General features: G+C 40.3%; 1 protein-coding gene across 1 annotated transcript in view; it reads left to right on the top strand.

The window, feature by feature from the left end:
• Window positions 1–27123, top strand: part of LOC149324162 (alpha-N-acetylneuraminate alpha-2,8-sialyltransferase ST8SIA3) — a 31608-nt gene extending 4485 nt beyond the window's left edge. Inside the window, exons 2-4 of the mRNA XM_089497255.1 lie at window positions 6680–6802; window positions 16766–17323; window positions 20585–27123. Of these exons, the coding sequence (XP_089353381.1) occupies window positions 6680–6802; window positions 16766–17323; window positions 20585–20867 (964 nt within the window). The 3' untranslated portion in view covers window positions 20868–27123. The remainder of the gene's footprint in view (window positions 1–6679; window positions 6803–16765; window positions 17324–20584) is intronic.
• Window positions 27124–27358: the final 235 nt, after the last annotated feature.

The following is a 27358-nucleotide window of genomic DNA, read 5'->3' as shown; positions in this document are numbered from 1 at the left end:
ATCAAAACATTTCAAAGAGTGAAATATTTCATTCGTTTTCAGCCAGTTATGCACAGAGACTTTGCCAGTCACAATAAAGAATGCTCAGTGGGCTCTATGGTGCAGTGGTCTTGACAATGTAGGGAAGGCCCATATGCTCACCTAGTTTACAAGCGAATACCACCTGAAACATACTTTACATATTGTTTTCTCTGTGTTGCCATATTAACATATAGAGTAGTTCATAACATTGGTTTTTTATTATTTATAAGCATGCCTAAAATGCTGTTATGTTGTAATTTCATTATTACTTATAAAATGGCATTACATTACATTTATTGCAGCAAATAGCCAGCGTAATAAAAATGGCTAAAATATTCTAAGCAATATGTACTCCTCATATATCAGATTTTCATATGTTTCTTGTAATTCCAGGAAGACAACTCATACATGTTGACAGAATCATGCAGAGATTAATTCTATTGTTATTCCCAACTAGAGTAGATCCAATAGAACATCCATATATATTGGCTTTAAAAATCTCATTCACTGAATGGGTCTATCTTGGTTGGGATTAACAACTGCATTTAGCACAACATCCTAGAGCTCAAAATATCTCAAAGGACTTCACATCCCTAGTAGATGGACTCTTAACTTCATTTAAAGAAATCTAATAAGGCAGTTTCTTCTAACATTTAACAGCTCAAGATGGTCAGGATGTTCTTTCTAATATTTAGCTAAAAATCCCTTTCTTTTAAATAGAATCCATAGGTTCAGATCCTACTCAGAAACAACGTAATTTGTTCCTCAGAAGGATGCAAGCCTAAACAGAGTCAGAGACCTGGTTGGTATTGAACTCGCAGCCTTGTGGTTTCTGAGTGAGTGGCTGCAGTACAGTCATTTAACCACTGCACCACCAGGTTGTTGGGGTTTAAAAGTGGAATTTACTTGTCACATTAGTTGAGAGACTCAGCTCTTAATTGTTCCAGACTAATCATTAAAAATAGCAATCAAACTGCTGTGGAAAAACAGAGACCAAAGGATGCTATATAGTTACAGTTTGTACAAGCACGTTTAAAGGTGTGAAATGCATAGGTATCATATTGGGGATGAGATCCAGTAAGCATTCTGGCAATGTAAAAACCTCCACAGATTTGCCATCGGTGGGAGGCAAAGGATCCTCTTTCTCTCCTACTCCCTGGGTGTGCAACAGCAGTTGGGCGTATGTGAATGCAGCTGTATCCCATTAGCCACTCATTTGCTGCAGGGGTGCACACGGGTATGTTTTACTTAGGGAAGAGAAAGTAACCTGTGCCCCAGCATAAAGCTGTTCTTTCTTCTCTGGATTCATGAGCACAGCCAAATACTCAACCAATCGATGATCAAGGGCATGGAACTAGGCCTGAAACATCCCTGGCTGCTGTTGACAATCCAGGATGAGAGGCTTTGCAGAAGGGGTTATTTGTGCTCTAACCTACGACAACCCTATCAACAATATACCTCTAAAAGCCCTGGTCAATAACAGGTCTGTTCAGGTCATGGAAATATGAGGCCATGGCTTCCTTGATAGAATAAATCCATCTGCAATGTAGGCTTCCTCTTCTCCTAGTGCCTTCCACTTTTCCCAACATCACTGTCTTATCTAATGAACAAGGAGGTATGGGATACCTCTTTCCGCAGCAAGTGTCCCAAAGTACATATGCAGACATAATGGGGGCCCCACTTGTATATGTCCTTCAAGAGGGTTCTAGCCAAGTTGTGATGATTGATTGCTGTTGATACTGCCCTCAATTCATCCTCAACCCATGGGGGCCCTGTAGATGAGACATCTACAACACTCCCTGTCTTCCACTGCTCTACTTAAGTTTTGAAGACTCAGAAAAGCACATGTATCAAGTAGTCTAAACAATTTACTGTTAGTAAAATGGCAACAGCATGTTTCATAGGAAATATAAAATAGACTGGACAAAGAGATCGTGGTAGATGCAGTTATTATCTCTAAGTGTCACTATTTTCACTATTGCTCACTTGGTTGTAAAATGTCTTCCCCATACAGGCCTGCCAGAGTCCAGCCTGTAAGATTTTAGAAATCATTTTAGAAATTTTAGAAATCATATTGAGATTTAACGGGGGGGGAAAGCAGAAATATCAATTTAGTGAAATGGAGCATCTTTTAAAAAATGCAGCAAAACAAGGCGCCGGCAGACCACCCTTTTGGGGCAGTCTGTATCCCACCATAGATACACTAAGTGGATACACTACCTCATGATTTCTTTGAGAATTTATGGAGAACAGGAGAAATCCCCACAGATTGGAAGAGGAAAAATGTTGTCCCCATCTTCAAAAAGGGGGGAAGGGAGACCCAAATAATTATTGCCCAGTCAGCCTGGCATCAATACCCAGAAAGATTATGGAATAGATCATTAAACAGATGGTTTGTAATTACTTAGAAAACAATGCTGCCATCTCTAAGAGTCAACATGGGTTTCTCAAAAACAAGTCATACCAGATTAATCTTATCTCTTTTTTTGATAGAGTCACAGGCTTGGTAGAAGAAGGGAATGCTGTGGATGTAGTATATCTTGATTTCTGTAAGGCTTCCCCATGATTGTCTTGCAACGAAGCTGGTAAAATGTGGCTTAGACAGTGCTGCTGTTAGGTGGATTTGTAATTGGTTGACTGACCGAACCCAAAGTGTGCTCACCTATGGCTCCTCTTCATCCTGGACCTGTACTGGGTCCTGTGTTATTCAACATCTTTATCAATGACTTCAGTCCAAAACACACTGCAGAAATAATCCAGTTTGAGACCACTTTAACTGCCCTGGCTCAATGCTAGGGAATTTTGGGAACTGTAATTTTGTAAGACATTTAGCCTTCTCATCAGAGAGCTCTGGTGCCACAATAAACTACTATTCCCAGGATTCCCTTGCACTTTGCCAAGGCAGTTAAAGTGGTCTAAAACTGGATTATTTCTGCAGTGTGCTTTGGACGTACAATGAAAGAATAGGAAGCATGCTGAGTAAAGTTTTAGATGATGCCAAACTGGGCAGGGTTGCTAATTCCCCAAAGGACAGAATTAAAATTCAAAATGACCTTGATGGATTAGAGGGCTGGCATAAAGCTTAAAAAATGAATTTCAACAGGGAGAAATGTAAGATCCTACACCTGGGCAGAAAAAAAAATGAAATGCAGATATATAGGATGGGAGACACTGACTAGACAACAGTTCATGTAAAAGATATCTAGGAGTTTTTTGTGGGTTTTTCAGGCTATGTGGCCATGTTCTAGAAGAGTGATGTTTCACCAGCATCTGTCATCAGAACATGAACTCTTCTAGAACATGACCACATAGCCTGAAAAACCCACAAAAAACTATGGATGCCTGCCATGAAAGCCTTCGACTTCACATTGGATCTAGGAGTCATAGGCCCGGTACACACGGGCCCTCTGTTACTCCCTCGTCACGTGCTGGGGTTGCCTCAGGGCGGAGTGCCCACACGCCCTGCAACTCTAGCATGTGATGAGGGTATAATAATGGTGGCACCCTGTATACATGGGCACTGCCATTGTTATGTAAGCACTGTGCAGCATCCACATAGCACCATGCGGCGCTTACATAATGAGTGCGCCAGTGGCACACTTGTTATGCCACCCTTGTGGCGTAAAAAGAACCTGCTTTTCATGGGTTCTTTTTCTGCTGGAGGGAAGCTATGCAGTTTGGCAGCTGTGGTTTCCCTCCAGTGGAAAAACGGGTGCCGGCAGGCCGCCGTTTTTTGACAGTCTGTACCGCGCCTTAGTAGATCACAGTACAATATGCTGCCTTAGAATGTCATGGAATCTCCTTCTTTGGCTGTTTGTAAACAGAGACTGGATGATCATCTGTCAGGGGTACTTTGATTCTGTGTTCCTGCATGGCAGGGAGTTGGACTCAATGGCCCCTGTGGTCTCTTCCAACTCTATGATCTTCTATGATCTATTATGCACCTGGTAAGACAGGATGCTTCATGTGGAAATCTCACACTTCACCTCTACACTTAGTGGGAAGTGAATTCAGTGGTTATCATACTTGGTATGATGCCTGGTAGAACTCTAAGATCTTCAGAAGAGTCATTCATAGATTTGGTGGGAAGGAGAGAGAGGGCCTTTTCTGTGGCTGTTCCCAGAATTTGTAATTTTCTCCCTATGGAGACTAGAGGGTGTTCCCACTTGGCAGATAAAATGGATTATATTGTCGCGATTCTGATTCGGATTATGTTCCGGGAATAATTCGAATTTTTTCCATCGTTTCCATTACCAAAAGGGGCAAATTACCTCGATTCATTTAGACCCTGTTTTCGTTCCCATTTATTTTAAATCGCTTTATTTTAAAGTGGATTAACTTGCTCCCCATTCCCATTTGTGTCCACAAGCTGTCAATCAAGCGCGTAGGCTTCAGACGTCACAAATCTTGGGGTATTGGGGGGGGGCAGCCAATGAAAATCAGCTGCATCCAAGGCTCTTCTGTTGTGTCTCCCCAGACTAGAAGGAGGCTTGGCAAATCGGATCAAGGAGGAGAAGGCAGCAGGCTTCATTATTGGGGAGAGAATCTTTGGAGAAGAGAGAAGATAAGGCTCGATCCCCCCCCCCCCTCAGATCCCTGGGCGTCCAGGCTCTCCATTCCCCAAAATCGCTTTGCCTCCCTCATTGCTCCCTGGGCTGTCTGTGGGGCGATCAAGCAGGGATGGCCTGCAAAGCCCATCCCATAGTTCCTCTGGAAGTAGCCTCCCTTTCCGAAAATCGCTTTGCGTCCCCCATTGCCCATCCCATAGTTCCTCTGGAAGGAGCCTCCTTTTCCCAAAATCGCTTTGCGTCCCCCATTGCTCCCTGGGCTGTCTGGAGGGCGATCAAGCAGGGATGTCCTGCAAAGCCCATCCCATAGTTCCTCTGGAAGGAGCCTCCTTTTCCCAAAATCGCTTTGCCTCCCCCATTGCTCCCTGGGATGTCTGGGGGGCGATCAAGCAGGCATGTACTACAAAGCCCATCTGCTGCTTAGGCAGAGGTGAAAAAAGAAAAAAATAGTTTAAAATTGTGTTCAATGGCTCTCCTCACACATCCGTCTATGAATGAGGAGCAGAGGGGAGGTTGCAATCCACCGGGGGAAAATCTGTTATGCAAATGGAAGGACATGGTGCTGGCAATGCAGAAAGAGAACAAAGAGGGTGACACCCCCAGGCCAGCCCCTTGAGTGCTGCTCCTCCCATCTCCAGGTTCCCGAATCAGACACCCTTTCGTTCCCATTCGGATACAGAAAATTGTACCCTGCTTTCAAAAATAACCCGCATTATAAACTACTATTATTTTAAACCAAATTATAGGCTGATAATCCGGTTTAAACATTTTAATTCGATTCTGATTCGAAACGCAGTGGGAACGAATGAGGGGTAAGGGAGATTTAATTCGGGCTTCTGTGGAAACAATGCACCCTAAATTCATCAGATCATGACCCGCTTTATAGGTAAGTGGAAACGACTAGGATGGCTCCTTCTTTGCTGTTTTTTTTTTTTTTTTTTTTTTTTATGGCAAATGAAAACCTTCCTATTCTAGCAAGTTTTTGAGAGCTGATCGTTAACAACAGAAGGGCTTTTTATGGTGCTGTACTGTTTTTCATATTGGTTTTAAAGTTGTATTTTTAATGTTTTTAATTATGTTGTTAGTTCAATACTGTTTTAATCTCTGATTTTGTGTGCTTTTAACTAAATGTTTTTTATTCTAATGTTCTGTCTTGTGTAATACTTTGAGGCCAGTCTGGGAAAAAAGTGGAATATAAATAAAGGGATGGATGGATGGATGGATGGATGGATGGATGGCATGAGTATTCAGAGGCATGAATCTACTTCTAGTCACTTCTGTTCAACACTTATTGTACAAAAGATTAATACACCCTTAAAGCTGTGCAAAACTCCCATCATCCCCTTATCCTATCTGGGGATTATGGAGCTTTTAGCTCGTACTAGAGGTTTGGGAGAGATTGAACTAATCAATACAAAGATTCACTAAGGAATGTTGTGATTCCAATTACACTTCTGCCAAGAACTGGCTGAGTAGATTACCAGTGGGAGAAGATGTTGTACTGTGGTTGTTCATGGATGGCTGTACTTCTGTAAATCTCAAGACACCATTTTGTGCATAAATGGTGCCATTTGAGCTACCCATGGACCCAATGTCAAACAACTGAAATTGCTGTTAGTATGTATATATATGATCAAAATAACAGACGTAAGGAACAGGGAACTTAGAATCATAAATATATGAGGAAGGGAACAGAGTAGGCAGTAGAATGAGAAACAGGTTGAAAGGGTAGGCGAAGGAAATGTCATAAAGATTCTGCTGAAACTGTCTCCAACAGGGCTATTCATCTGAAGTGAAAAGCAGTGGGATGCATCCATGTAAACACATTTAGATTCTGTAAGGTGCCACAGTACTTCTTTTTCTATTTGACAGCAATGATTAACCCAACTATTGGTCTCTGCTTCATTCTAAGCTATAAAAGCCATTGCTTGGAAGTGTTTCATTTTTTATTACAACTCCCAGAATCTACCCAGCCAACATAGCGTTGCCCTGTTGGCTGGGTGAAAAAGTAATTTTATCAAACTTTGGTAGTAGAATAGTTAATTTTGTGTTAACTATTACTGATGGTGTGAATGTGTAATCTTTTTCAGGTCTCAGTTTGCACTGAAGTTCCTTGATCCTTCATTTGTACCCAATACAAACTCCTTGAATCATGATTTGCAGGATAAAGCTCCTAAATGGACCTTCAACAGAACAGCATTCTTGCAGCAAAGGTGAGGAACATGGGAGGCAAACCCAAACAGCAGAGCTAAGTGCATAGTTCTTAAGTGAGGACTCCCATTGTTATTAATCCTTTGGCTAATTATTTGGCAACATTCAATGTGTGTTCTTGGGAGTATTAAAGACTATCCAGCAACTTTAGAATTCAACTAGGAATAAATTACCAAAATTCAGAGATGGGCTCCGTGTTTAATGTGTTAAAGTGTTTAATTGCCTCTCAAGCCATTCAAGCCATTGGGGTATGATAGAAAGTTTATATCAGAACACTAAACTAGAGCTCTTGTATTTTGAGGGGCAGGGAGAATTACTACATATTCATAAGCCTTCTTTCAAGTCCATTTATTTCACTCTTTCTCATTTTTATGACCTCTAGCACTCATAATTCTTTGGTTCTTAGTTATACTTTCCAAAGTTCTTCTTTCTGACAGCTCTCCAGGTTTTAATCTGAATTTCACAGGAGCTACCCAGTGTTGTATACTCAGCCCCAAATAGGCACAACTATTTGGGTAGCTTCTTTAAAGTTCAGAGTAAAACCTAGAGCAGATTCATCATCCCACTAATATGAAAGCCACCAGCTGCCACAGGCTAGGTGTTTAAGCAGAAGCTGAACAGTTAGGGACACTTGTCCAGGGGTAGCTGTGTTGGCAGCAAAATACAACAAAATACAAAATCCACAAAACAGTGACTCCTTTTTTTGGCCAATCAAAATGCACAAAATAGATCATGCAAGCTTTTGAAGCTTGATTGGTTTCTTCATCAGGCAAAGGTGTTAAAAATCATAGACGGAAAGGAAAGTGATGATGTTACAGCTACAGGTCCATATTTTGTCTCAGATGTTATTTCTGTTGTCAGTTAAGATGGTCTGGAGGGATCTCACTGCAAACTCCTTTTATGGGCCTTGTGGGGATTAGGGATGCTGTTGCTCTAGATTCCCTACATCAAGAAGAGGTTTGAATTAGGTGGCTTGAGACAAGCTTCACCAACTCAGTACCCTCCAGATACGTTGCATTTATACATCACCAAAAACAAATTAAATAAAACAGAATGGTATTCTGGACGTTGTAGCACAACATACTGTATCTAGAGCCCAATTAGTTGGAAGAAACTAGGTTACAAGCCCTCCTCCATCTCTATGAGTTATCATTTAGCCATTCTTTTTCTTAGCTGTTTAGAAGGGTGAAGAACTGTATGTATGAGATTATTATCCCCTTTAGTTTTCTCTGGATCTTCCTAATGGTGGAGAAGACTTCAGAATCCTCAAATAGATAGAGCCTTTTGCTTGATAGAAGTGCCATCAGAATTTGGGTTTACCATATACCCATGCTTTACCTTGTCCATCCTCTTTCTGCCAAGAGGATGCACCTTCACCCTAGGTACTGGATGAAAAATCTGTGATTCTCCCCCTTCTGTTTCTCTTGTTTTGTTCCCAGATCATTTGCAATGAGTCTCATTATTAATGCCAACAGACACATTTGTCTGACAGCTACCTATTCTGGCTAAGGCACAGACCAGGATTATACAACTGTACTGCTTTATAAAGAACAAGAAGTATATTAGGCTAGGTGAACAAGCTATCATAAAGCCAATTTATCCTTTGTTAAGTGTTTGGGAGACAGCTACAAGATCAATGTGTTATGTTTTGTTCATATTTACACTTTAATGTATTTTTCTCGTAAAATGCCCAGAAAATATGAGTGATATAAAATGTTGTTGTTGTTACGCACTTTCAAGCTGGCTCTGAGTCATGGAGATATTAACATAGGGCTTTCTTGGCAAGATTCATTTAGAGCTGGTTGTCTATTGTTTTCTTCTAAGGCTGAAGGAGTATGGTTTGACCAAGGTCACCCAGTGGCCTTTCATGGCTGAACATGGATTTGAAACCTGGCCTCTCAGAATCCTAGTGTAGCACTGAAACCTTTATACATGCGGGCTCATTATATAAGTAAATGGCTATAATAAGTAAAATAGATACAAAATCTCTTGCTTCCTCCCTGCAGTCTCTCTAGTTTCTAGTCTCTTTCTAAACTAGAAAGCTGGGCCAAAGCTAACAAAATGAAATTCAGCATGAAGAAATGTAAGGTACTGCACTTAGGGCAGAAAAATGAAATGCACAGATATAGGATGGGGGACATCTGGCTGAATGAAACTACATGTGAAAGGGATCTGGGAGTCCAAGTAGACCACAAGTTGAACATGAGTCAACAGTGTGATGTGGCAGCTAACAAGGCCAATGCGGTTTTTGGCTGCATCAATAGAAGTATAGTGTCTAGATCAAGAGAAGTAATAGTGGCACTCTATTCTGCTTTGGTCAGGACTCACCTGGAATATTGTGTCCAGTTCTGGGCACCACAATTCAAAAAGGACATTGAGAAACTGGAGAGTGTCCAATGGATGGTGACTAAAATGGGGAAGGATCTGGAAACCATGCCCTATGAGGAATGCCTTAGGGAGCTGGGATGTTTAGCCTGGAGAACTGAAGGTTAAGAGGTGATATTATAGCCCTGTTTAAATACTTGAAGGAATGTAACATTGAGGAGGGAGCAAGATTGTTTTCTGCTGCTCCAGAGACTAGGACCTGGAGCAATGGATACAAGCTCCAGGAAAAGAGATTCCACCTCAACATTAGGAAGAACTTCCTGACAGTAAGGGCTGTTCAACAGTGGAAGACACTCCCTCGGAGAGTGGTGGAGTCTCCTTCCCTAGAGGTCTTTAAACAGAAGCTGGATGGCCATTTGTCGGGGATGCTTTGATTGAGATTTCTGCATGGCAGAATGGGGTTGTGGTCTCTTCCAACTCTATGATTCTATTATTCTAGTTCTTTAGGATAATTTCCTTGTCCCACTAACCACAGTTAAAGTCTGTGTTGGCAGAGACTAACCATAATTAGGCTAACTATGGCGGGTTCCAGATGGGCCCTATTGGGCGCCGTCATTACGCGCAAGGGGCAGCGCTTCCTGACGCACCTTGCCCCTCACACGTAATGAGGGCATCAAAATGGCGGCACCCTATACAGATGGGTGCTGCCATTTTGACATGACGGATGCCTAGCGTCCGTACGTCTCGGCACCCTTGTGATGCCACAAGGGCACCATTGGCACCTTGTGATGTCACAACAGCGCCTCAAGAAGAAGCCGCTTTTTGCAGCTTTTTTTTGCTGCATGGAGGAGCCGCGCGTTTTGTCCACTGCGGCTCCTTTGCGCAGCAAACAAGGGCGGTGTCAGACTGCCCTTTTGGGCGGTCTGTAAAGCGCCAAAGTTTCCAGTTTAACCAGTAGTCAAAACTGACCTTGGCTAAAATGAAATTCAGTTAAACTTATTCATGGTTCAGATAGCTGTAGATATACATAGTTAGGGTAAAGGAGGAGGCAGGACTGCAGGATATATGCATAGCTGATCTGCTTACCATTGCTAAAATAGTCCCAGGTTACAGAGGCAGAATAACCTGAAATTTCACACTCCATTCAACCAATAACTTAGTTGTCCAAGAGATTTCTTCTTAGTGTCTTGACTTCAGAGTAAAACAAACTATGGCTGCATCTACACTTCAGAATTAATGCAGTTTGACCCTGTGTTAACTGCCATGGCTGAATGGTATGGAATTCTGGGCTTTGTAGTTTTGTGAGACATTGAACCTTGTCTATCAGAGAGCTCTGAATCCACAGCAAACTATAAATCTCAGGATTCCATAGGATTGAACCTATAACAGTTAAAGCAATATCAAACTGCATTAATTCTGCAGTGTGGGAGAGCCAATAGTGGAATAAACTACAGCAACATGGAATCAAAGAGCGGGGTTGTTCACTGATGATTCCATTATAGTTTGATTATAGTTTATTTATAGCTTGTAGAAAGAAAAGGGCAGATGGTGGACTACATGGTTTTTAAAATTGGAATGACAAAAGGAAACACAACAGCATTTGGGTTAAGCATGTCATCAGCTCAGATTCCATTTTGGTGTAACTTGGTAAGACAGAAAACAGTGCAATATGAAATGTCATTGAACAGGCAAGAGTCTACTCACTTTCAATATGGTTATATAGTGTCTACTTATCTGAGAGTCACAGCACTAACTAGTTTCCATGGAGCCTTCATGCAGTTTTCTATGTCCTGTAATACTGACAACTCCAGCACAAATAACTGTCAGAAAAGGGGGGGAAATCTCACTTGGAGTATCTGTTAAGGAATGTAAATGGGTCACTGGAGCTTTGATCTGATCACTAGAAAAAATAATTATAAAATTATTATTACAAAACTATAAACAAAATTACAATGCGTACCAGAACTTGGGATGTGGCATTAGTCTGTATGTATTGCTCACCTTTCCCCCAAAAGTAGGTTTTGGAATTTTGACCACAATCCTATTCACATCTGCTCAGAAGTACAGCCTCTCAGCTGGAATCCTGTTGTCGTCTTATCCATGTCTAACATCTCCTAGAGAAGCAGTTAGCCATTTTTGTCCAATGCACAATGTCCACGTTTTCAGCGAGGACAAACATAGACGTTGTTACTCATCATATGCCCAACTATGCATCCATAAACTTGAACTCTGTTAAAAGTGAGCAGTAGTGTGTATTCAGTAGCTTCCCATGCCACTGGCAGGCAAAGAAGTTTTTATTCAAGCAGGCTTTATTGTATAATCCTTTCAGAAAGGCTTTTATTTGCAGGGGAAGTGTTTTAGTTATGTTTATAGCTTTTATATGTTTATGTAATTTCATATTTTAGCTAGCTGGTTTTAATTTTTATTGTAAAGTTTTTAAATGGTTTTATTTCTGAACTACCTTTCTGGTGTCCCTTTCTGGGAGAAAGGTGGCATAGAAATGAAATAAATAAAAATAAAAATAATTATATTTCATATACATCTTACATAACTAGCCCAAAGGTAATTTTAGGCCTCATTCACACTACAATTTTTGAGTTGAATCAATGAAGTGATTTGGCGCTGAATAGATGTTTACACTATTCAAACCACAATTGAATCAGCCCATTTCAGTTTACTCCACTTCATGTTGACATTCATCAATAGGATCAAATCAAAATGGAGTTGCGTCACAGGAGTGACAATGCCACAGGGAAGAGAATCCAGTCGACAGCGCATTCACACTTATGCTGAATCAATTCATTTTAAAAGATGTGGGGAATGCCGTGGATCCAGAAGAAAATGTTTAACTGGGTTTAATGCTGTGCCCCCCCCCCCCCCCAGGAAACTGCATCAGAAATTCAGGTCAAGTGAGAACAAGGACCCTTTAAACTGATTTACACCTATTTGAAAACCTGTTTACTATGTAGTGTGAATGAGGCCTTATACTGTATACTCAGTCCTAGTCGGAGTAGGTGGGATATAAAATAAAAAAAATATTATTATTTATTGTTATGTATTTTTAATACTTTGTGCATGAAACTAAGTTAGTATACATTAAACTATCAGAAAGCAAAGTTGTCACTTTCTCAGCTACCCGGGGGGGGGGGGGGGGGAAGAGATTTTTGGAATGTTTTTGGATTTTGAAATTTGGGATAAGGGAGACTCAACCTGTACTGGAAGCATTCCCTTCAAAATTTAAACCTTATTTTCATAAATGTCATTTAAGGTTCACTTGAGAGTTCTGCGTTGATGTTGTAAGGACATAGCATGTAACTTTTTTTTTTTTTTACAAAGCTCTTCCTTTCCTGTGAAAGGTTCAATATATGATACCTTCACTGTTTAATTTACTTTGAACAGTAATGATATACTGCATAATATTCAGGTTGCATCTAGTAGAGTTTGACAAATAAGCATCATTGACCAGAGTCTCAATTACATGGTTTCACTATTACTCAGGAAAAAGTCTCTCCCATTCTTACTTTCTTCTCGCAGAAGAAAGAAATACATTTCTTAAAATAATAAGCTTAAAATAACAGTGATAATTACATTCTAAGACAGAGTGGGCAAATGATGGCTCATGGCTTGCATGATCTCCCATTCATCCCCAAGCCCTTTTGACTTCTTCCAATCCTCCATCCCACAGAAGGGTCCATAGGATACCGTAAGTGGCCTTCAGACCCTCAGAAATGTCCCAGCCCTGTTCTACAAGATAATGAAAGACAGTCTCTATAACATTAATCAGAAAAATTCTAGAGATATGAACTTAAATCCAGTTAGGAGTCCCAACTAGAATAAACAATTGTTTCAGTTGGTAAGTCAAGACTTAGGTAAATCCCCGTGATCCAATAAGATTCAGGGCATTGAGATGGCTTTAGAAGTTACCTTCCTAGATCCAGACCACTACCTCTGGTTATAGGTTTCAACTGTTTATCTTCTTCTCCTTTTCCATCTCCATTTTGCAAAGGAATTATCTGAAGCAGATGATATATCCATTTGTATCTCTATTGAATGTTTAGCCCAACTGGGTGATACAGTGTCCAAGACAGCTAACAGATAATTAACTGAGTCCAAACATAGTTATGCTTAGGAGTGGTCCCACCAAAATCCTCAAAACTCAGGAATGAAGCCTTTTGATTTCAGTGAGCCTAGGTCTATTAAACACACACAAATGTCATAAACATTTCCAGCTATACTAAAAATGCAAACCCATTTTTTAAAAAAGCAATGCATCCAATCTACTTTAACGTCCTAATGCTAAAATCAGTAATGCAATGAAAGTATCATCAAAAATATCATCTATGTTTTGTGCCCCACTCCTGCCCCAGAGCCATGACACAGTGGGAAGATCCATAATGGTTTCAACAACCGAGAAGGCCCTCTTCTATACCATGCAATGGACATACTTACTTCATGGTTGTGCAAGTGTGGTTCCATAGATGCTCATATCATCTCCATTACCAAGCCTAAGAGCCAGCGCTGTCTGAGGACTAGTTTGGTGGTCATGTGGCCAGCATGACTGCACTGGACACTGTTACCTTCCCACCTAAGTGGTACCTATTTATCTACTTACATTTGCATGCTTTTGAACTGCTAGTTTGGCAGAAGCTGAGACTAGTGATGGGAGCTCACCCCATCATGCAGCACTTGGGCCTTGAACTACCAACCTTCCGATCTTCTGATTGTAAGAACTGGCATCTTAACCACTAAGCCACCACATCACTTCTTGTACCACATTCAAAAAAAGATATATATCTGACTGTAGCATGCATATGTCACTAAAAGGATCCTGTCCCAATTCTGCTATGGCCATGTGCAAGACAATAATTAATCCACTAATTAGAGCCTTTGGGAGGGGAAAGGTTTGGATAAATAAAAGGGGAAATGTCACTGAAATAATTCAAGAGAAAGGAAAAGAGAGAAATTAGACTCCACACTAAATCATGCATATCTACAATAATGGAGGGCCATATATTGGCAGGAGTATGGTTTTTCAGGATGCTGCTGATAGATAAATAAGCCAGTACTGCATCTTATTCAGTGATGACAAGAGATGTTTTAGGTTACATCTGGATGGTAGATGTGGTCTGATGTTTTAAGTGGACATCATGTGGCTGGTAAGTAATATAAAATCAATAGTTTATATTCTTTACTGTGGTTAATAGGTTTATAAGCTAAGACACACTCATATTGTTAAGGATATTATATACTGCTTAGCTTAATGCACTTGGTTGATTAAGCATGTTATATATTAGAGATAAGGATGCCACTGGAGGAGAGACAATGAGAGAACCACAGGGGTTTTTTTCCCCAAGGCTAAAAGCAGCGAGGGGATGTTAACTTTTCTGCCCATTATGAAATTTCCACATATGACCAAATCGCTATCTGGGATGCTAGAAGGAAAAAGAAACATTTTCTTCTCAGGGCAAGCAGCATGTTCAGGTGGGCAATTTTTATCATAGGGAGTGTTCAATGGATTGGATGTAGTGGCATCACTAGGGTGGTGTGGGGTGCGGACCACACCAAGTGAAACCCTAAGGGGGGGGTGACACCACTGCTCCTCAAACACCTGCATTTTGGCAGAAACAGGCTGTGGCATTTACCCGTATCTCTTTAAAATGCTGAAGAGATGGTGTGAATGGGATAAGACTCAGTGGGAGGAGAAAGGAGAGGCCCCAGGTTTTGTTAAAAACAATCAAATTTCAAAATTTCAAAATTTATTTTTTTTAAATTTTAAGTTTCTTTAAAATCATCACATTTTACCAAATTTTCACTTTAACCACATGAAATATGCATATGTCAACACATTTATTCTGTGCATACGATATTGTAATTTAAAGGCATAATTTTAATTTTGCTAGTTATTTTATGTCACAACTATTACCATGACATGTAGTGATATGCAGAAATTACAATTTATGAGTAACACTAGTACAAAAAAAATTACGAAGGATTCTGTATGGTGGGGTACGAGAGGAGGTCAATGGGTGGGGGGTAACACTATGAGTTACCGTACTGGATGACACCAACCTTAATGATGCCACTGGTGGGGAGCAGACAGATTCATACTGGAAACTCTTGGAGCCTCTTCTCCAGCATCAGTGGAAATTCCCATCTTGGGAGGATGAGTTTGTAAGAACCAAACGGAGGCAGAAAATAGGTTTTAGGATCCTCAAAAGGGAGAATATTTATTTTTAAAAATCCATTCTTTAGATAGAACAGCCTGAACTATTTTAAAAGTACAAAGACAGTAGGCAGACATGCTCCACTATGTATTCCTCTATGAAGAAAGAGAGTGCATGGCAGAGGCCAGAAACAAAAAGAGAGTGGCCGCCATAGGTTAGTTCTTTTTGTATAACAAAGGGCAGTGATCAGAGTAATCTTGGCTGAACCAGATGATGTAATCTGCCCATAATACTTTGGGAGAGGTAGCAGACAGATGAAGCAAGCAAACAGGTAAATAAAGGTCAAGTTCCTAATCTTTCTGTGTCTAAGAGGCTGTCCACACTGCAGAAATAATTCAGTTTGACAGCACTTTAATTGCTATGACTCAGTGCTATGGAATTCTGGGAACTGTAGCTTTATGAGACATTTAGCCATCACTGTTAGAGAGCTTTAGTGCCACAATAAACTACAGTTCCCAGGATTCTATAGCATTGAGCCATGGCAGTTAAACTGGTGTCAAACTGGATTATTTCAGCAGTGTTGATGCAGCCAAAGCCATTTTATCCCTAGTGGACAAGAGAATAGCAAGAACAGGTGCAGAAGTTGCTGCATCTTTCAACAAATAGTGGCCCATTTCCATGTCATGGTCTTTATTGCATGTACTTAGAGCTGCACTCTCCTTTGGAAAAGAAAGGACAAAGATCCAGTCCCAGCTCTTTCTCCCTCTCTCTCCTTTCTATTATTGTTGTTGTTGTTGTTGTTGTTTTATATCAAACACTCATTAGAAAGACAAAGCTAATATAGCCTTAAAGCATATGGCAGATCCCAGTTTTGGAACATGGGAGAACTGAGTGCAATTTTTCACACATGAATTTAAGTGCCTGCCCAGCAATTCAAATAATATAGAAGCAAGTCAGACTGGAAGTCTGGATGGAAAGGCAAAGTCTTGCTGCTCTGCCATGCATAAGGAGGGAATACAATGGAGTGGAGTGGAAACACATGGAAAATATGTACTATCTTGATTTGTTCTCTCTTGCTTAATTTCTTGGTGTTTTGTTTTATTGCTTTTGTACCTTTTATATACTGCCTTTTCTCCTATGAGCACAAAGCAGCATGCATGGATTCCCTCCTCCATATGTTACCCTCATAACAACTGCAGTGTAGGTCAGACAGAGAGAATGTGTGGTTGGACCAATATCTTTCATGTCTCAGTAGAGTCTAGAACATGGATCTCCCAAGCTAAAATTAAATATTTTAACCATGACTCCACACTTATTTCAACACATGAAGGGAGATGGATTACTGGGAAGATTGAGGTCTACATTTCTTTTTAGGAAATTAGTCCCCTGCTTCAGATCTTCCTAAAACAAAGATAACAATTCAGTATAAGAAGTCAGAGCAGCCATTTTAATGAAACATCTTTGCTTTATTTTTAGGCGAGAAATACTTCAGCATGTTGATGTGATCAAAAACTTTTCTTTGACAAAGAATATGGTTCGGATTGGACAGCTGATGCATTATGATTATTCCAGCCACAAGTATGTTTTTTCCATTAGCAATAGTTTCCGGTTGTTGCTCCCAGATGTTTCACCAATCCAGAACAAGCACTATAATATTTGTGCTGTTGTTGGAAATAGCGGAATCCTGGTGGGCAGTCAATGTGGCCAGGAAATAGATAAATATGATTTTGTTTTCCGCTGTAATTTTGCCCCAACGGAAGCATTCCACAAAGACGTTGGGAGGAAAACCAACATTACCACCTTCAATCCCAGCATTCTAGAGAAGTACTACAACAACCTTTTGACCATTCAAGATCGTAATAACTTTTTTCTAAGCTTAAAGAAACTGGATGGAGCCATTCTCTGGATCCCAGCATTTTTCTTCCATACGTCAGCAACCATTACAAGAACATTGGTTGACTTCTTTATTGAACATCGAGGGCAGTTAAAAGTCCAGTTGGCTTGGCCAGGAAATATCATGCAACATGTTAACAGGTGCATCTTGTTCTTGCATTCAATTCACCTTGATGGTATTGCTTGTGTGTGTTATTTGTTGTTAAAAGGCCCTTTCACACTACACAATTCTAGCACTAGAATTTCACTTTAACTATCACAGCTGCATCCTATGAGATACTGAATTCTTTGTACTTTGGTGAGGTACTAGAGTTCTCTGACTGGGAATTCTAAGGACCCATTCCTAAAGTGCAAACCCCAGGAAACCATAAAATATTGCTATAATAATTAATAATTTAATAATAATAATTTGTTTTATTTATATACCGCTATTCCAAAGATCATAGCGGTGAACAGCAAGTAAGCTAATTAGCAAGTAAGCTATAGTAGTAAAAGTGGGATCATAGAGCTATAATTGTGCATCATGAAAGGGTTCTAAGAGTGAGTAGTAACCAAAAATAATAACAATTTTAAGAGAGGATAGGTTGTTGGATTTACCAATGAACTTTTAGTATTCAATATTTAGGTGTTTTTCTTCCTTAACTCAGACTGGCTTACCAAAAACAATGAACATATGAATAATTTTATATAGAAAAGTTCATATTAAGATAGGATTTTTATGTTTAAACCTTACAAAAGACATAATATAGACCCCTGGGCACACATACATTCCATAAAGTGAGTAGTTCAGGGAAGCAGGATGAGAACTAGTGTAAGGAGAAAGAGGAGAAGGGTGGATAATTAATGGAAAACTAGAACCAGGTGCTATGAAAATAGATCATGGTGCTAAGAATAACTGGACAAAAAAACAGGTGAAGCAAGAGTGAAACTAGATCAAGCTGAAAGAAAGAAGTCTGGGAGCTGAAGTATTGGAAAGTGGGTGAAAAGGACACATCAGCATTCTATCAAGTCAGAGCACTGGTCTATCCAACTGAGTATTGTTGACTACTAACAACAGTCCAAAATGTCTGGTAGAGTTTGGGTCCGACCTAGATATCCCAGAATTTGAACTTGAGACCCTCTCCATGAACAGCATGTCCCTTACAACTGAAATATTGCTGTTCTACAAAAGTGGGGGAAAGAACTTTCACAACTGGAAGTAAAGCTAGGGAACACAGACCACAAGGCTAGGTAGAATATGATTTGGGTAAGAAGCTCTTCTCACCAGGGCTATCAGAAGTACTCAGAGAACCAGGATATTCTGTATTTTTACTGTGGCCTAGCTTTATACTGAAGACCATCAAAGAAAGGGATTCTACCATTCCCGTAGACAGTTTCTTCCACTACTGAATTGCTCCTATAGTTGGTGCTTAACCTAAACTAATTGTTTGGTAGCTCAGAATAATCAACCCTGATGGCAGGTGTGGCACAAGTACCACAGTGCAGTACAAAGTACTAATCTAGCATTTATACTGCACTACATTTCAACTCTTCTTTTGCTTTGGTATGGTTCAATGCATGAGAGAGCAGGTAGGTTTGCTCAGGGATTGAGGTCCATGTTCAGCTGAACAAGTGTTTGGTTTTTTACCAAACTTCATTTGCAGCCTACCAAACTGTCACTGACTAACCCTCTAGTTCCTCCCCCCCCCAAAAAAAGAAAATCCAATTGGTTGCCCCCAAAAAATGACCCCTAAAGGACCTATTACTAGTCCTAAATTATTCAGTCTACCACTCTTCACCTGAAAATTCTGGAAATAGAGTTATCCAGTCACTTCTTGGTTGGATTTTTGGTGCACTAAATTGGGTTTTCCATGGGGGCATGGAGGTGAAATTTGGAACTGCGGTTGCCTACTCTTTATCTGACCCACTATGATCTAGAGGTGTCTTTCCAGGTACCAGACCAATATCTTTCACATTACCAGCTACCCACTGGCAACGTAAGATATTGAAACTGGTAGCTTCTCTGTTCAAAAATATGTGTTGTGTTACTGAGCTATGTCCCTTTCCCAGAGGTGGCACAAGCCTTGAAAATCACTGATATCAGTCCTTGAGCCCAAATTACTAAACCAGACATCAGAGACATGTATTGCAGTTCTCATCATCTTCTAGTTGTGATAGCTAGAGCTCATGAACACTGCAGTCTAACAACTGTCTCTCTCACTGCAGTCTCTCTGAGAGCCACACATTTTCCCACCATGGCATTATGGGTCTTATAGGTCAGATCCAAGATTAGGTACTTTGTACATTGTGGTGGGCAATACAACTTACATTCAAGAAAACCTCTGCAAGTCATGAGTTCAGTTCTCTGTCCCTCCTCTGGCAGCCCACCAGGCAAGATGGAGGAAAAAAGAAGGTTCTGGCCCTGCCTACCTCAGATGTGCAGCCCTGGTGAAATGCATCCCTCAACAGGGGGAAAAACGATTCTCCCTTTCTGTTGTGGGTAGATAGATAGACAGACTGGCTGGCTGGCATTTTTAAATCATTACGGAAGAAAAAATGAGAGCCAAAAATGAATGCAGAAGTCTTAATTAGAAATAAGAGGGAGAAATATTTAGATGCCTCATCAGCCCGTAAATTGGATTAAAGCCCTTTCTGAATAGGAAATCACTAGCCTTTCAGTCTGCTAAAGAAAAGGTGGGATAATTACGTGTTTAAACTTTTATATTATACCTTTTCATTTGTATAAAAGGAAAAAAAGCAGTCACTAACATTATTGTCAGAGCTTGGATGTGTTCCTTTGCAATCCTGTCCACAAAAAAAGAAAAGAAAAGAAAAGGAAAGGAAAGGAAAGGAAAGGAAAGGAAAGGAAAGGAAAGAAAGAAAGAAAGAAAGAAAGAAAGAAAGAAAGAAAGAAATGTGTGCAAGCTCTGGATATTAATAGCAAATTCATAATGTAAACAGAAACAAATGTGCAAATGAAAAATACCATAGTCCAACAAGCTACTTAATAGCAACCAAACTTTAAGTTTAGATCACATTCAAATACCAAGTGAAGCCAAGATCCCTACCAAAAGAGTACTGCCTTGACCAGGAATTTATTTATTTACTTCCTTACTCATTATTCAGGCCTTTTGTTTATCACCTCTCAACTCAACACTTTAAAATAATTAAATCAATAACTTAAAACCAATTAAAACAAAGTAGAAAAAAATAGAAGAACAAGAGAAAAATCTACATCCCTGGGAAAGGTATACATCTATATAGTTGAAGCCAGTCCAAAAAAGGCTGTACTATGCATGGCCATTCAGTTAACTCAGATGGGAAGGGCCCCAGGATTATTATAATTATTATTTATTCATCGCCTAAATATTTCCATGAATATATGACCTGTTTCCCACATCCTGCATTTTTATTACTTCACAGGTACTGGAAGAACAAGCACCTGGCCCCCAAACGACTCAGCACAGGTATCCTCATGTATACTCTAGCATCGGCAATATGTGACGAAATCCACCTGTATGGCTTTTGGCCCTTTGGGTTTAATCCAAACAACAGAGAAGACCTTCCGTACCATTACTTTGACAAGAAAGGAACAAAGTTTACCACCAAGTGGCAAGAGTCCCATCAGCTCCCTGCTGAATTCCAGCAGCTGTTTCGAATGCATAGCGAAGGTCTAGCAAAGCTGACTCTGTCCCACTGTGCCTAAGAGTTGAATCCCTGAAGTGCCAAATGATTGTTGTTGCTGTTTTTCTTTTCTAAAAAAAGTGCCCAAAATGAATGAACTGTTTTTCAGAACAGAATTCTAAGAGGAAAACGTATTAAGAAAGGGGATTCTTTTAACTCAGAGTTGAAACCACTCTTACTGTTTGCTTTCCTAGGCATAGGAGGGTGGTTGCAGCATATTTAGCTGTGCAGGAGTAGTTCTGTTATTCATGTAGTAAGAAAGTTAAAACTGTTTATGGCAGAGGTTTTTAGCTTTTCTAGGTCTGCTGCCAAGAATGTTCTCTTGAAAGTATTTTCATAGTCAACTGGAATTTCACATTCTGCTGGATGTCTCAAAATACCCACCGTTAGAATTCCTGTGCTTGCTTATTCAGACTTGCTTGCTTTCTCGGCAAATTTGTGCTGCTGCCATTGAGTCGTTCTTCCACAGTCAGTTTGGAAACTGTTCCTGATGTTCTACAGAAAGATGGCTTGTCACTAGTATTAGCCCTACTAAGGTCAAGGGAAATTTTTCTATATAAGTGGCTGCCAGATCCTTCCCAAGTCAAACTCAATGGAGACTGAAATATATTTTCTGTGTATGCAGGCTTCTATGGGAAAAAATGAACATGAGATATCCACAACATTTATTTGCCCCCATCTCACCTTTATTTCTTCCTCAATACATTCCTCTCTTCACCCTGTCCAAGGTTGGAAATATTTATCTGTCAATGAGAGCATGGGAAAGTAATGTCTGGACAACAACTCCCAGAATCCCTGAACTAGCATGCCCAAGCTCTGCTGATTGCCACTCTTTTGTGAACAGTTCTGTACACAGACCAGTGGTGGCCAGACTAAGCCTCAGAACCATTGGTTTGAACCCTACTGTTAGTCCCAAAAAGTAGACCCATTGAGTCAGTGAGGTTAACTTAAGTGTTGACTTAGCATTGAAATATTCAGGCGCTTTCCTCCATCTGTTGTACCTGCTTGCTCCAGGCTTGATACTGTTAGATGGCCTAGGCTGTTATAATCCCAACAGAGTGCACTGGAGAAAGAGGAGAAGGTAGCTACCCTATTGGGCCCAAGCTACTAAGCTAGAGTTGTGAGACATGCACCACAACTCCCATCATCCTTCACTCTTGGATATGCTGTCTGATGCTTGTGGGAATTGGTCCCAATTCTCATGGATCCCACAGCCAAGGGTCTGTTTCCTTGCTGTCAGTAGATTAGACAGAAAGTGTGCCCAATAGACAAATGGATGTTACTGGTCTACACCTCCCTGATCAAGGCTTCCTCTCTAATACTGGAGTGGTGATAAATTTTGAAATTGCAGGCACTCATCAAAAGAGTTTCCCACAAAGGGAATAAAGAAATGCAGGTAGCTTATCCAGGATCCTAGACAAACCAGGACTAGGATTTTTCACTTCCACCAGGAGCAGGTCCTCTGTGCAACTAGTGGGCTGTAACTGCCCATTCAAGACTATCACCTCCAAATTCAGTGCTTTACAACAGCGATAGTTTGCAAGAATGTATTTCTGCTGGGAAAATCAATTTACCATGGACTGTCGCAGAGCTCAGAGAAAACTGGGAAGTCCAATTATGTGGCATCATTGTTTCTGCTAATCAAAGCATCACTGCCACTTCATCCCTGTGACCCTAGGCTCCATTGCACCACTGCTCTCTATAGACACAGAAAGTGATCTAATATCAGCCAATGTAAATCACCATCTTTTTAAAAAAGTATCAGTACTCTTAGTTTTGATACAGATGTCACATACCCAAGAGCAAAGCTCTTATGTTGCAACGTGCTGTTTAAAGGCCTGCTTTTAGCTGAAGAACTGGGTTTGAGCAATTGTTAGGCAAAACAGAAAAGAGTGCAAAACCTCTTAGCTTCTGTTTTCCTCCCCAAAATCAGTTTTAGGACTGCCATTGTGTTTGTCCAAAGCAACTCTACTGTAGAGCCCAAGAGAGGCTGTTAACAATAGCTTAAATGCTTGAGTATCATAGACCCTAGAATGGTACAAAACACCCAAGCAACATTAGTTTTCAAATGAATAAACAGGGCTAGGATAGACAAAGCTTTTTGAATAGCTTGGAACAAATGAACAGATTCAAGAGATAAATAACAGTAGGAATATCGTATGCCACAAGGCTTCAATGAGCTGGTCATCAAAATAACGTTAACCGTTATCTATCAGGGTGTTTTTTAAAAAACAGAAACTAAGTTGTGGGATATTTTGTGGTCTTCAAAATTCCAATGCATTGAGGGTTAGCATGAGGGCAAGGGCCTTGGTTGGGATTAGGGTTTAATATTCCCAATGAGAATTCCAATGTTGCCTCTTCATTGTAAAAAAAAATGTTTTCCCTTGAATCCAGTCAACCTACTGACAACTGGAACATATCAGTTCTATTTTACTGCATCATGGTTTGCAAAGAAAATGACACCCCCTACCCCCCCCCCAAAAAAAAAGAATTGCCTGGGACAAAAAGTGGCAAAACGGAATAGATTGTTGGGAATTTTTCCCCTGGCTTCATTTCTTGGCTTTTTCAAAAAGAACTGCATGGGGCACATGGATGAAATTTGGGGATATTGTTTACAACAGTGCAGGTGACAATGCTGCAGAATTTCTACACCATTGGTTTATTTTTGTGTGCATTCTGCAACAAGACGTGACTTTGGGGGGGGGGCTAAAATGTCCCATCCTAGTGCATGAGGATTGATCTGCTCACCCAGGGACCTCTGGATGCCATTGCTCCAAACTAGCTACCTGTTCTTGGCACAAGTGCTCTTATGTGTGTGCAGTGCTTTCCCATTGGGAGAATTTGCCATGCCCCATTCACTTCAGTGAAAGGAACCAGTCTCCACTTATCCATTTGGGATTCCTTCATTGAAATTAAAAGGGAAGGACATTTTCTATGTGAAGAAAAAATTACTCTGTGTGCAGCTTAGTATATAATAGATCTTTAGCCTGGGGTCTTGACATCTTTGCTATTCTTCGCAGCATCATGCATGAAGATCTATCTTGCATTCACTGAACTTAATTGATAAAACTTTGAACTGCTGGTGGTGAAAGGAAGTATGCAGCCAAATTTATATAACCAATGTGCATATCCCATCTTCCATATCTGTAATATGCCTCCATCTTCACCCAAAAGACTCACAGAAGCATCATAAAAATATGCATGGCACAGAATGGCAGATCCCCAAAATAAGAACGGCAGTGATCTATGTTGTCCTCTCCAGCATGTGCTGTCCTTTTGATTTGACTAGGCACCAGGAAACATGCCACAACAGAAACTATCAAAACTGCACGTGAGGAAGAGGGTCTGGTTGTTGGACTGGTACCTCAGACCCACAGTATTTCCACATTTGAATGTTAATCTGATTTAGCACTGTTACCTGAAAGAAGACAACTCCATTTCTATTTGCTCTGGTTGGTATAATTTGTCAAGAATCTTTAAATCCAACAGATAGTCCCAAAAGCAGTATACCTGTCAAATCAGTGGGAACCTGATAAGCCAACTTTTATGTAGGTTCCATTGATTCAGTAACTATGCTGTAGATGGAAGTCAGAATTGGATTTAGGTCTTAGTCCATAAGTATAAAGCAGACAAAGTCAGATAGAAGGTTGGTGGTGATCTTCTGGTATATCTCTGGGTGGTTTTCAAGGCAGACACCCCCAATTAACAATAAGAACAAGCTTCCGCCCCCAATTAATGAAATGATAAGTTTAGGGAGGAACCAGGAGAAAATGTGTAAAGAGCCTGCAATCTTTGTTTCGGTAGTGAAAACAAATTTCTGGGATTTAATAGGTATTCAGGAGCACTCTATTAATTCCAAGACCTTCCGGCAAAGTCACACACACTCAGCCTCAGGGGAAGACAATGGAAAATCTCCTCTGAACAAATCTTGCCAAAAAAAAACCCTATGATATGTATGCCTTAGGGTCACCATAGGTTGGAAATGACTTGAAGGCACACGACAAAAAAAAATTCTAGTTGATATTAATAGTTGATAGTTAATATTACTCTGTTGAATCAATGGGACTTACATAAGTGTTGACTTATCATTCTACAATTGATTATATCTGTCAGCTCCAGTTGGGATTAACAACTCCATGTAGACCTAAGTGCATGTCTGTCCTCCTCCCTTGGGTTGCAGTTGGTGACCTTCAGGATCCTAATCAAACAAAGCAAAATATCAATCAATCAATCAATCAATCAATCAGTCTTTATTAATGCTTAAGCCAAAGGCCATTCGCATGATAAAATACATAAAACCAAACAAAGCAAAATATCTGCAACCCCAAGAATGCCTAGTGCCTTTCAAGTCAGAAGTTTGGCAAATCTACTGTGGGTGTAGGTGCTATCCAAGGTACTGAGCCTATTTCAGGAAGGGAGGATTTGTTTGTTTGTTTGCATTTATATGCTATCTTTCTCCCAGTGTAGAACCCAAGGTGAGTGCAGGACCTTGATTAATGCCTTTAAAGTCTAGAATAAACCCTAGAGTTGATTCACCACACCTCTGACATGGAAGCCACCAGTTACCCCTGCTTCTATCCCATTAGAGAACAGAGGATTTTTTAAAAAGAAATTCCTAACAAAATTAATATGATTTAGCTGGGCTTTATGTTGGTTTGCTCTACTTGGTATTCCTTCATTTGAAGCAGACTTCTGGTAAAGCAGACTTGCACAACTTTTGACAAACTAAAGTAAATTCAACTCTCACCTGACAGCCATGCACCATGGCCCACCAGATCAATGGCTCTCACCCTTTGGCTTTCCAGACATTTTCCACTTCAAATCTCTGAAGCAACACAAGCAACACACTGTCTGAAGTCTGGAATTCTGGGAGCAGACTACCAAAACATCTAGAAGGCCAAAGGCAGAGAACCACTGCTTTAGATGAAAGGTGGAGGGCCAGTGGTTCTCGAGATATGGCTGAAGCCCAGGTTTTGTCAGCTCAGCCAGAAGGGACAATGGCTGGGAGTGATGGGAATCAGAGTCAACAGCACCTATAATGCCACAGATATGCCAACCTTGCAGGAGAGGTTGGAAAATTTGAGATGCCTGCTCCAATTGGGACTACATCATCAGGTGGGTGGTCAGGTTCCTTCAAGGTCCCAACACATTACTGTTGTGCAGACTTAACAGAACATGCTTAAAACACTTGCTCTCACTTTCCTATGCACATGCACCATCTAAAAAACAATAAGAGAAGGAAAAGGTGATGTGAATGGAGGTTGCAAACAGAGAACAGCATCCTTTATGTAACTCTGAAGTGATGGAACTAAGGATCTGGCTGCTCAATGCCAAGACAGTATTGTTTTCATACAGATACCAACTTTTGGAGAGAGAAAAAAGATAAACCATTATCCATATCAACCATTAATTCCTAAATAGCCATATTAGAAAGTATTTATTTTTCAAATAGCAAATGTACATTTAAGAGTCAGGATATAATCTCAGGTGAATGGTATGGAAAGCTGCACAACGTTTCCAAAGCTGTGGCATGGAAAGCTGGAGGCCATCCTAGTGAAGTCAATAGTGATTTCAGACAGTGGGACCAATCAACTAGCAAGCTCCATCACCATGAACAGAGTTCCTTCCCTTTTGGCGGAACTTAGAGAGGAGAAATTCCTAATGGATCTTGCCCCTAGCTTTTTTAAACCTTGGTTCAGCCCCAGGATATTCTGAATTTAAAGATGTAGGAAACAGGGTCACAGCTCTGAGACTGGAATGTGATCTAGACAATGTACATGTAAATATTTTGTCTGATTTGTTAATCACAGGATGCAATCCAGCCAAAATTAAATACTGTTAGTACTCCCAGAGCTTTCAGTTTGAAACCTGCTTTCTTTTCATCTACTGAAATCAAGGCAAGTTAAGGGGTTTTCGGTTTGGCTGGATTGTACGCCAAGTTGTTTTCTTTTTTCCTTTCTCTACTTTATTTCTTTCTTGTAGAGGAATTTGGCATAGTTATTGTAGTGTTTGAATCTTGTAAGGGTGGGGGGCAGGGAGGGGAATTTACAATGATTCCTTTTGAATCTTTAAACAATGTTATTGCTGGGTGTGGATGTGCCTGCCACATTGACTCATGTGCCAAAACATGATATTGAATGCATTGTTTTTAAATAAAATATTTTATTGTGCACTGGAAACCTGTCTTCTCCCAGGGCCTTTTATTTGCCTTTATTCCTCTTTCTCTTCCTTTTCCTCTTCTTTTGCACTTCTTTATTTCAACAAAATCAGAACAAAGATTCCAGTCCAGCAGTTGGCATTGCAATAGCTGGAGGTGTTCATGTGCCATTCCCTAAAAAAAAAAAAAAAAAACCAAAAACCAGTTTTTTATTTATCAGTGCTTGGAAAAGCTACTTTTTGGGTGATACCTCCTGTAATCCTCTAACCAGCACAGCGAATGACTGAGAGTTGTAGTCTATAATATTTTCTCTGGTATTTAGTTCCAGGACCTCCCATGGATAACAAAATCTGTGG

This window comes from Sceloporus occidentalis, unplaced genomic scaffold (assembly GCF_023333645.1).
Source record: "Sceloporus occidentalis isolate IW3139 unplaced genomic scaffold, rSceOcc1.0.p SCAF_1, whole genome shotgun sequence".
Classification (NCBI taxonomy): Eukaryota; Metazoa; Chordata; class Lepidosauria; order Squamata; family Phrynosomatidae; genus Sceloporus; species Sceloporus occidentalis.
Note: the sequence above shows the minus strand (reverse complement) of the source record. Positions and strands in the feature narration are given on the sequence as shown.